Here is a 12308-nt window from a genome sequence, read left to right as displayed (position 1 = left end):
TATTTATTTGACAGAGAGAGACACAGCGAGAGAGGGAACACAAGCAGGGGGAGTGGGAGAGGGAGAAGCAGGCTTTCCGCGGAGCAGGGAGCCCGATGAGGGGCTCGATCCCAGGACCCTGGGATCATGACCTGAGCTGAAGGCAGACGCTTAACGACTGAGCCACCCAGGCGCCCCAAGAGCCTATATATATTCTTAACTGCTATATTATGCTGCATATCCAACTTGGATATCTTAATATTATTATAATAAAATTGTTTATATTCTTGACATTTATTTTATGCATACAGGGAAACATTTGGATTCCTAGTGTATGAAAATTACTTTAAAACTCCTCTAAATCTCCCATGTTCTGATAATTTTCTGGTTTGTATTGATTCCATGATTTTCTGGTACTCATAGCATTTTATCAGTAGTTGGCAAACTGGTGGGCAGGCAAAAACCCAGCCTTGCCACTTGTCTTTGTAAATAAAACTTCATTGGAACACAGCTATTTCCATTCATTTATTTATTGTCCGTGGCTTCTTTACATTACAATGGCAGAGTTGAGTAATTGTGACAGAGATGTAAGGCCCTTTACAGGAGAAATGTACTGATTCCTGTTCTTGATGATCAAGATTTCTAAAATACTTACTATCCTAAAATATGGAATTTCAGACGTTAAATCCTTGGCTCTGAAATTCTGTTACTTCCTGCTGCCAAAGTTTTATTTTACTACCAGGCATTGTAGGAACAGAATGTATCTTTTAGTTTTAGTTTTTGGTTAAAATCCTCAACTAATATTGGTATTTTAAGTAAAGCCAATATCCATGACCCAAATAATTAGGTCTTAGGAAAAGCCTTGACCTGAAGAATTAGAATCGAGAGTGTTGTATCTGTCTCTGTGTGTTTGTGTTCCAACCTGAAATTAATGTTAAGTATTACTGTTGTTTGTTTAAGTCCTTGCCTGCATTAATTGAACAAGGAGATGGATTTTCCCAAGTCTTAAAGATGCAGCCTATTATCCAGCTCCAGAGAGTCCACCAAGAAGTCTTTTCTGGTTGTTGTAGGAAACCAGATGTTAAACCTGAGAGCTTTATAACACAAATAGAAACCACACCAACAGAGACTTCAACCAGGAAAGCCACTGACCTGGTCTTGAAAAGAAGGCGAACTAAAGACTGCCCCCAGAGAAAATGGTATCCGCTACGGCCAAAGAGAATTAATCTTGACACATAAGCTCTTGTTTGTCGTGAGAGTTGAAATTTGGCACTGTCAACATTTAGATTACAGCCTAATGCCTAGACAGGAAAAGACAAATAACTCTTTAACTAGTGATTCCTTTATACAGATATAGTAGCTCTGTGCTGGGATGTAATGTAATAATTGTATTTCCTTCTCATTTTGTCTTTAGTAGATGAAAAGCATATTTTTTGAATATTGGCACAAAGCCCATCAGTGGGCATTAAGAGTGCAAGCTTAAATGTCCTTAAATGTAATCAGCTCTTGGCTGCCTTACAGCTTTTGTGGAATATCACGAGTAACACATTCTATTGGATTTCTAGTATACATCTTTTAAAAAGAGCAGTATCACAGTTGTCTCTATTTAAGTGCTAAAAGTAATCATCAGTTCTGTTTAGGAGCTAGGAGCAGATAAAGTTTTTTTTTCCCCTCTCAGTGTAGTTTGATTTATCACATTGATATGCAGATAAGAAGACTGGCTTTGACTTTGTTACTCTAAGTTCAGCTAATTTGGATTTGTGGTATTATTTTTAGGATTTTTTTGTTTTTGTTTTGTAAGACAGATGACTTAATTATGTAAGACTTTTTCTTAGAAATAAAAATTGGCATGTAGCCAATGTTTCTTGTCCACACTTATTTTCTACAGGCTTTTCAACTTAAACATTTGATTTGGGACTAAGGGTTTCTTTTCAAGATTTCTCATTATATCTTTGTACATGATTGCAGTTCAAAAATATGTACTGGATTAAAAATTAACAAATTGTCATTGTGGAACAAATATAGATGCAATCATACTGAATTATTCTACGTTTAAGGATGTTTATTTATCAAGGATGTTATTGGTAGAAGGCTGAGGAAGCTATATCGCCTATAGCTCTAACATTTCACTATAGTTTCTTATAGCTCTTACTGTGTCTCTTCCTCACATTAATACAATGTAGGCAGGGCCATCCAACTTTTATCCTTTTCTCCTTTGATGACTGTATAACTTCATTCATTTGCAGAGGAATTTACTAATCATGACGTTGGGAAATCTGTACTTCTTATTTATTATGTCTTACCAATCAAATATCTAAATGTGACAGAAAGTGTGTCTCAGCGAAGAAAATTTACAAAGCCACTTTATTGCACTCTGTATTTTAATTTACAATTTTAGATCTGTATATCTGTAATAACAGTGTGTTTTTAATTAAAATACTGTACAAAGACTGAAATCTTGATACTGTGTATTTTTTTAGTTGTAGACATCTTGAACTTAGCTGTAGTTGAATGGTAGGTAAGCATCCTGCCTTTCAGAACATAATAAATTTCCCCTTCAAATTGTTTTGAAGCTATAGAATATTGTTATTCTAATACAGTGCTATGTTTTTTATAGTATAAAAATTCTGTATGAGTTGTTTCATTTCAATAGCCTGTAAACAAAACAATTATTGTTTTTTTTTAAAGATTTTATTTATTTATTTGACAGAGAGAGACAGCGAGAGAGGGAACACAAGCAGGGGGAGTGGGAGAGCGAAAAGCAGGCTTCCCGCTGAGCAGGGAGCCCGATGTGGGGCTTGATCCCAGGACCCTGGGATCATGACCCGAGCCGAAGGCAGACGCTTAACGACTGAGCCACCCAGGCGCCCCAAGCAGCTGGTTTCTGAAAGAAGTGAAGGAAAATCTGTTTTCTAAACTTCAGCCATTGGAAACTATTAGTCTGATTGAGTTGTTATAACAAAATATTAGACTGGATGGCTTCAAAAACAAATTTAATTTCTTATATTTCTGGAGGCTTAAAGTCCATGACCAAGATGCTAACAAATTCAGTTTCTGGTGAGGTTTCTCTTCCTTTGTATATGCGTGGGGGTGGGGGTACTTCTTATAAGGACATTAATTCTGTTGGATCATGGTCCCACCCATATGACCTCATTTACCCTTAATTATTCCCTCAGAGGCCCCCCCATCTCCGAATAGAGCCCACACTGGGGGTTAGGGCTTCAACCAGGGATCTTGAGGGGACACAAACATTCAGTCCATAACGGTAGACAACAGAAATCTTATCCTAGACCTTCTTCTCTGCGTCATTATGGCTTGGGCTGCATGAAGAACAAAGTCAATAAAGTCAAACTTTTTGTTTGCTTCAAAATATAGCTGTCTCTAAGACTGAATTTGTTTGACTTCTGTTGAAGGCCATGGTTTTTCCTTCTCTCCCTTCACAGTCATCCATCCAACAAATACATGTTAGGCACCTACTCAGTTCAAAAGTCAGAGAGGTTCAGAGCGTAGTCTCAGAGCCAGATCATCTATTAGTTATTATTAGTTAATATTATTAAATAGTATTGGAGTATTAGAGTTACTTAACCCCTCTGTGCTGCTGTCTCCTCTAATGTAACATGGGGGTGATGATAATACCTATATCATAGGTTATTATATGAAGTAAATGTGTTCATAATATAAAGTCCTTAGGTTAGTACTTGGCACATAATTTACATAGTGAGCATTCTATAAGCACTATTACTACTTGGTTTGATGAAAGAAATGAAAACACTCATAGGATTAAACATTGTCTTCAAGAAGCCCATATTCTAATGAGAAGAATGAGCATGTAAACAATGACCATGCAAAGCAGCTAATGCTCTATAGATGTATATGTGGCAAACTTTGGGAAGAAGTCATGAAAGTCTTTGTGGAGGAGGTGACATTTCAGCGGTTTTGAGTATTTTAGGCAAATAATCAGGAAGATTCCTGGCAGTGTGAAGAGAATTTCCCAAGGCAGGTGGTTGGGAGAGAGCATGGGGTACTGAGGACCATCAGGTAAGGCTATATGAATAGGTCTTGTCTAAAAAGACTTGCTGTAGGTGAACTTGAAGAGAGGCAGGGTCAGCTCTTAAGAACTTTGTACTTTTTAGAATTGGCAATGAGGAGCCATTAACTTCAACAAAGGAGGGGAAAGGAAGGGGAAATTTGTTGAATCCATTTTTCTCCTTGTGTAGCATTTACCCCAAAATAGCAAGAATGAGAGAAACACACACTCATCTGATGATGAAACCAGGAGGTATGTCGCCCAGGCCATAGCTTATGAAGAAGGAATGTGTATGGAGGAAACAGTAATGAATTAGCAGATCAGAAGAAGATCAAATCTAAGTGTCTGCAGAGAGAGACATTGGTAAGAGAAATTTGCCAATTTGCCCCCAGATTCTCTGGAGAACTGAAGAATGGAGGACACTGTAGAAGGCTGAGATGAGATGGAGGAGCCTGAAAATGAGATTGTGTCCACCACCCCTCCAACTCACTGTCAGTAATTGCCTTTGCCAGAGGAGCTTGTTTTCTGGAAAAAATTGAAATAAAGAGTCCCTGGAGAGTAAAGGTGAAACTCAGAACAAACAAATGGTCAGAATGAAATTCTCCATTGGAATGGTAAGACTTAAAGTTCCAGGATACTGGCTGTTTGGCTCAGACATCTTAGATGATCCCTTAGAGAAACTGAACAACCTGAGAGAAAAGAGCTAGAATAGTGTGATATTTGAAGATCCCAAGCCGGTCCAATCACCCTATACTGCAGAGCCATTCAGTGTCTAAGTCCCAGTTACATAGAGCTTCCAGAAACATTTTTGTATTTCATTCTAAAAATTAAGTGGACATAATAAAAAACTGGAAGCTACCCACATATCCATCAGTAGTAGAATGAAAAAAATAAATTGTGGCATAACATAATGAAACACAACAGAAGAATTTTTAAAAAATGAATTACTGATAAACACAACATGGATGAATCTCAAAGATGTTATGTTGAATAAAAGAAGCCAGACACAAAAGAGTGCATACTGTGTATGAAATCAGAATAGGCAGAACTAATCAATGGTGATTGCCCATGGGGAGAGGGGAGATATTAATTGGGAATGGAATGGGCACTGGGAACTTTTTTGGGTGAAGGAAATGTTCTATATCTTGATCTGAGTGTTGTTCACATGGATATATATATATATATAACTGTTTAGCTACATATTTATGCACTTTATTTTATGTAAGTTTTATCTAAAATAATAATAAATACACAAATCAAGATTCACCAGACATTTGAGGGAGGCATTTATTTATTAAAGGTTTATTTATTTTAGAGAAAGAGCATGCACAAGTGGGGGTAGGGCCAGAAGGAGAGGGAGAGAATCTCAAGCAGACTCCCCACTAAGTGCAGAGCCCAACATGGGGCTCAATCTCACAACCTTGAGATCATGACCCTGATCATGACCTGAGCTGAAACCAAGAGTCAGATGCTCGATTGACTGAGCCACCCAGGTGCCCCTTGAGGGAAGGCTTTAAATGCAGAGACCAAAGACTATGAGTCCCACAAAGGAAAGAATCTTTGTTCTGATGTATCCCAAACACCTAGAAAAGTGCCTGGCATATAGTTTCTCAGTGCATATTGGTTAACCAAATGAATGAAAACAAGCACACAAAAACCAAAGAGAAAACAGGACCTCAAAAAACCTAGAGAGAAATACAAAACAAAGTTTCAGAATAATTACTATCCTCCCAGAGATAACAGACAATATTCCATTCATTAAAAAAAAAAAAAGAAAGAAACAAGAAAGAGTTCTTGAAAATTATAGGTGTAAAAGTTGAAAGAAATTCAGTAGGAAGGCTGGAAGATAATATGAAATTTTCCCAAAAGTAAAACAAGAAGATTAAGAGATGGCAATTTAGAAAAGATAAGAATAAAGAAATAAATTCAGAGGGTCCAATATCTAATTGATATCCTTTCCAGAAAGTGCAGAAAAGAACCAAGGAGTCAAAATATCAAATATAATGCAGTTATCATGTGACCCAGGAATTCCAACTCCAAAGTCTAAACCTAAAAGAATTGAAGACATGTCTACACAATACTTTGTACATGAATGTTTGTGGCAGCTACTCAAATGTCTATCAGTTGATAAATAGAAAGATAAAATATGGTATATCCAATTGATGGAATATTATTTGGCATTAAGTATAGTACATAATACAATGTGGATGAAACTTGAAAGCATGCTAAGTGACAGAAATCACTCACAAAAAACTTTTGTATGATTCCATTTATATGAAATCTCCAGAATTGGCAAATCTATAGAAACAGAAAATAGATTAGCAGTTGCCCAGGGATGCCCAGGGTAGGAGGAATGGGGAGTGACTGCTAATGGGTATAGGGTTTCCCTTGGGGGTGATGAACATGCTCTAAAATTGATAGTGGTGATGGTTGATTGGTGAATATACTAAAACCCATTGAATTGTACACTTTAAATGGGTGAATTATATGGGATGTGAAGTATATCTCAATTTAACAAGAATAAAGAAATATAATACAAGAAACATTCCGAGATACCAAGACTCCAGATGGATTCCAAAACTCCAGAAGGAAAAAGCCCACTGAATATTCAGCACAAGAAATGAAGACAAGAAACAAAAAACCAAAATCACCCCCACCAAGGCATATCACTGTATTAGATAAAGGGAAGTTCCTAAAAGCTTCCACTAGGGGAGAAAGATCATAAAGGAAGAGGAATTGGCATGGCATTAAACTACTAAACAGTAATTTTTTTTTTAAGATTTTATTTATTTACTTGAGAGAGTGAGAGAACATGAGCAGGAGAAGAGCAGAGGGAGAAGCAGTCTCCCCATCTGAGCAGGGAGCCTGACTCGGGGCTTAATCCCAGAACTCTGGGATCATAACCTGAGCTGAAGGCAGATGCTTAACCAACTGAGCCACCATGTGCCCCTAAACAGTCATTTTTAATTTAGAAGTCTCTGGAGCAATACAACCTAGAAATGTCCAGTATAAATGATTTGCAACCTAGAAATCTATACCCAGCCAAACTATCAGTCAAGTGAGAGGTTAACCTAAAGCCATTCCCAGACATGCAAAATCTAAATAAATACATACCTTAAAATATATACATTTTATCCCAAAACATGCTGTTTGGGACACTACTAGTGGATGTAAACAAAAAAGCAGCCGTGGGATCTAGCAAAGAGAAACTACAAGATGGAGAGCAGCAAACTCAAGTCCACAGGACACTAGTCAGCAAATCTGGAGGAGAGTCCAATCAGACCAGGCTGGAATAGGAATATGTAGAACTCAAAAAGAGGTATTTTCAGGAGGAGGAAATATAACTGGCAAAATGAGTGATAGTTTTAACTACCTGGAAAACTGTACAAAGGAGATACTTTGTGGTATTCAGATGTTCAGAGAAACAAACCCAATAAGAGATCAGGCAATTATTCACTACAGTAAAGCAGAAAACTGTACAAGAAAAGAAATGTAGTCATAGTTACAAGTCAGCTTCACAGTGACCAGTGTTTATATAGATACAACAATGAACACCCTAAATCTGAATTCAATAAAAAATTGAAACTGTTATATTGGGAGGGTAAAAGGATTGGGAAGTAATCAGTACACGAAGGGCACCCAGCAGTCAGGGCGGGTAGTGGTCAAAGTGCTGGCGCTGGGTTCAGGGTTCCCCCTTAACTGCTGGGCTCTGGGGAAGTCCAGGGTGTCCCAGGACAGGAACTGGAGCAGCCAAGGTGACAGGGATTGGGCACGCAGGGAGCTGCTGGACCAGCCAGTACAGAAGTTCATTTTGTAATACTGAAACAACTCATGTGGTCGTAACTGTGTGACCACCTGAGTATCAGCCATGAAATGGGAATGTTGGGGAGTGAAATCTTCACCACAAGTAAAAGTCAGTGCATAATCCCTGAAATAGCTGAACCAAAAGACACCACAATGTGGATATTATTCAAATAAATACCAGAAAAAGCAAACAAACAGCTAAGAGAGTGGAAAGTGGATGAACCTAGGTGGGTGAAGCGGGCCAAGGAACTGATATTTTTCTGTTATAAGCCTTATAGATTTGATTCTTTATGTGCGTGTAATACTTGCATAAAAATAAATTTGACTTTTAAGTGATTTAAAAACTCACACAATATGCAAGTGAATTGAGTAATCTTTGATTCTATCTTTCATTATTCATGTCATTGAGAATTAAGAAACAAATTATCCCCCAGAGGCTTTTGCAGGGTTTCAGTTCCATTCTCTCAGTATATTTCAGATAAGACTTGTAGACTGTTTTTAGCTGAGAGTTTAGTTTTGGTTTCTTTAGAGGGTTTTTTTTTTTTTTTTTTTACCTATTGCTTTGCAAATAGGGTTCTATTATGAAGCCCCTATATACAAAGATGATGAAAAAGTATCTTTCTAGAGAACCACTGAAGAGGTTGTAGTGATTTTATGAAAGGATTTGGGGGAAACTAATGTTATATTCATTTGAAACTTCAGGGCTATAAAGTCCTCCCATAATCATTGCTTATACCCTGTGGGCTATTCACTAATAATATTTGAATGAATGAATGATTTCATATTGCAAATTTCTGACTTGTCAGTTCCCTCTAGATCACAATCTCAGACATTAATGACTTGGCATTCACATTCATTATTAACTGAGTTTAGAAGATGGGCTTAGTACTGCAGGAGGTGGGGGGTGGGGCCATGGAAGAGGGTGGGATCTAAAGGACTGAGGGCAAATCCCGGCGAAACTTGCCTGAATTAAAACCCTAGAGTCTCTTGGCTGCTGAAGCTGAAGCCTACCCGCTAAGCCCCGAGGATATCAGAGCAGAGGATAGCATTCACACTCTCAAATTGACTCCATGGTGCCAACAGATACATTTTCCCTCTGGCCCTCATTTCCTTGGGTTGCATTCCTTTGACTTCTGTGTGGCCTGGTGTAGCCAGATAAGAAAACCTGGCCCCTCCGAGTCCCCTGCTCCGGCTGATCCCTGTGCCTGTGAAGGATCAGGCAGTCTGTATTTTCACCTTGACTAGCCTCATTCAGAGAATGGCTCCTGCTCAGAGATTTTAAGGCCTTCCTTGCTGCCCGTACGTGCGGCTCTGCAGCCCGCTTCTGCCATTGGTGGTACTGGAACTCTCCGTCCATCTCTGTCCCGGGTGTTACCTTGATGGGAATCCCCTCCGTGCCCTTCTTCACCAGGCCGTAAGTATACAAAAGAGCATTTCATTTTTTTTTTTTGTTCGTTCAAACTCCCCTGAGGTTGTTTCCCCAGGAAGCAGCCAGAGGTCACCCTCCCCCTCAGAGTCCTTGCTGCCTGCATCACCCCAACCGCCTCTCGGTCCTCCCTCCCTGCTCCCTGGCTGCACTGATGGTTTCCTAGCTTTTTCCTTTGTTCCTGCATTTGAGCCTCCTTTTCTTTTGAGTCATTTTACAGCTGAGTATCTCCACCAGAAGAGTAGGCAGAAAAAGGAGAAGAGGGATGCTCTGACCTGCATATCTTGCTTCATTTCCCTCCCTGATTAAAAAATATATATATATGGGAAAAATGTCAGAATAAGTGTGGGTATGAACTTCCGCTGATCTGTCATATTCTACATACATCACATCTGCCCACCTCTGATCCTGTGAGGGTGTAGAAATTAGGGGATGACAGTGGGAGCATAATAATATTTGGGCAACTTTGTAGGACCCCTCTGCTCCAGGTCCTGAAAACCCCAGCCTCAGAGCCTTGTGGTCTTTCCCACTCACATGCCATACAATATTTTAAAATCATTTTTCATACATACCTTCTTTTATTCCACAAATACTCAATGAATCCAAATAGTGTGCTAAGGTGTGTATGGCTACGCGGATGTGAGCCGAGGCACAGGTCCTGCCCACAAGCACTCTACCCTCGGTCACTGGAGAATCCAATAGGGTGGTAAAGGGGAAGTGGAGGGAAAGACTTGGGAGCAGCGGGGGGTGGGGGACACACACCTTACTGTTGCTGAGGTTCCAGGTTCCCAGAAGGAAGATGAGACTGAAACCCAGAGGATTCTGAGACTTCTGAGGAATTAGCTGCTTACAAGAAGTTGGTTTGTCTGGTTTCAGCAACTATGATGGAGTACTAAGGAATTCCTGGCAAATTTTGATTTTTTTTTTTTTACTGGCAAATTTTGATACTGCAATTTCTCTTTGTTAGAAGCCCAACCCAAGAATTTTTCTTTTAAAGGAAATTATCAGATTTGGCGAATGATTACTTCTCTAGAAATACTTCTTACTAAAATGAATAATTTCTTTTGTCCTTTACACTCAAAGGGAAGCACAGTTCAAGACCATAAGCCAACATTGCATTGTCTCTGTCTGGGTGATGGACTCCATGACCTCTATCTCCTGACCCCAGCACTCTCTGGCTGCTCTCCCTGGAACACTGCACTTCATTTGCTGGGGGTTCTGCCCGGACCCCCTTCACCCCATCCCCCAGCTGTTATGTGAGTCACAGAGAAAGGAAACAGAGGAGGGATACTCCGAGACGTGGGAACAAAGGCACCACGGTCAGGTTTACCCCCTATGTTGTCTGTGAAGTGGTACACTCTCTGGGGGGCTCGTCAGGTGGTATATGTAACGTGCAGAGAAACCTGTGGTTTCCTTCACTATATAATACATGGGATCAGTGCCTTAGAATGCTCAGAAACCATGTTTTTCCATAACAAACTCCTTTTCTCTTTCATATCTCCCCAGAAATCTGATTTGAAAAAAATTGTTTAAACAAACCCATAATGTCCGATTTGTTCCAGCAACATGAGGTCACAATATATTCGACTCTTGGGAGATGAAGATCCAGATTGCCCAAAGAAAAGGAAGAGATTCAGTGAAACCACAACTGTAACCATGCCGCAAAACCGGGTGAAAGGCCATTAATAAATAGCGTGAATTGTAGCCCTGTGAAAAGGAGCATATTTTTTAAATAAGCATGTGAAGAGTCCACTATATGCCCAGAATTATACAAAAATATTTTCCTGTGAATGTTTAAATGTAGTCTTATAAACTGATTTGCTGAAGCTACTAGTAATAAAATACTAGTAGTTACCATGGGCAGAGTGCTTCCTATGTGTCAGGAACATGCTAAGAGGTTCACATGCATCATCTCATTAAATCTCAGAACAATCCATGAGGTAGAGGCGATCATCTCCATTCTCATGATGCAGAGACAGAAGTCAGAGAGAGTGCACACCCAGCCACTGTCCCAAGGGTCTGCAGACTACCACAGTGGGGCGAGGCTGGGTGACCACAAGCCCTGCCTGTGTCTCTCCCCATGGTCCACAGCAAAGGCCCCTTGCCCTGGGTCTCAGATACCCGTGCCATTACACGACAGCCACCTTGCTGGACCCCTCCTCCCCCTCTTCCTTCTCCTCCCCCTCCTCTTCTTCCTCTCCTCCTCCCCTCCTCCTTCTTCTTCCTTTTCCTCGTCCTCTTCTTCCTTCTTCTTTTCTTTTTCTCCTTCTCCCCTCCTTCTCCTTCTCCTCCACCTCCTTCTCCTCCTCCTTCATGACTTATGATAACATGTGTTAACAGCAAACATTTCTCAATTTTTCAGGAGTTAATGAATAGCTAACATTGCCAGATAATATCAACATCTAAGAAATTGCCCAAAGTGATTTAAAGCAGTTGATTATCTTCCAGAGATTCAATATAGTCGTCCCCCCCCCGCCCCCAATCCATGGTTTTGCTTTCTTCCATTTCAATTATCCACAGACAACTGGATGAAGCAGGTGATCCTCCTTCTGGTGTATTGTCAGAAGGTCAACAGTTGACTAATGCTACATCACAATACCTGCCTTATTCACTTCACTTCATCTTATCACACAGGCATTTTATTATTCCATATCATCACAAGAAGAAAGCTAAGTACAGTAATATATTTAGAGAGACCACATTCACATAACTTTTTAAACAGTATATTGTTATAATTGTTCTATTTTATTATTAGTTATTTGTTATTACTACTAATAATATTACTGTGCCTAATTTTTAAGCTAAACTTTATCACAGGTATGTATGTATAGAAAAAACAGTGTATATAGGATTCGGTACTATCCATGGTTTCAGGCATCCACTGGGGGCCTTGGAACGTATCCCCTGAGGAAAAGGGGGAACCACTGTATGTCCTTTTGCTGTCAATTTCTTATGGAAATATAAATCATCGATAGAGAACCATTCCTTCATTGTGGGAAGCTAATCATCATGTCTGTTCAGAATTACACTTATAAGGAATTCCAAACTGGCAAACTAAGAATTAATAAGGTT

The 12308-nt window shown here is 39.5% G+C and overlaps 1 protein-coding gene across 1 annotated transcript in view; it reads left to right on the top strand.

The window, feature by feature from the left end:
• The window catches only part of NSL1 (NSL1 component of MIS12 kinetochore complex), a 34384-nt gene extending 31955 nt beyond the window's left edge, over nt 1–2429 (top strand). The window contains exon 6 of the mRNA XM_032393158.1: nt 940–2429. Coding sequence (XP_032249049.1) covers nt 940–1218 — 279 coding nt within the window. The 3' untranslated portion in view covers nt 1219–2429. The remainder of the gene's footprint in view (nt 1–939) is intronic.
• The last annotated feature ends 9879 nt before the right edge of the window (nt 2430–12308 follow it).

The sequence above is a fragment of the Phoca vitulina genome, unplaced genomic scaffold (assembly GCF_004348235.1).
Source record: "Phoca vitulina isolate PV1807 unplaced genomic scaffold, GSC_HSeal_1.0 scaffold71, whole genome shotgun sequence".
Taxonomy (NCBI): Eukaryota; Metazoa; Chordata; class Mammalia; order Carnivora; family Phocidae; genus Phoca; species Phoca vitulina.
Note: the sequence above shows the minus strand (reverse complement) of the source record. Positions and strands in the feature narration are given on the sequence as shown.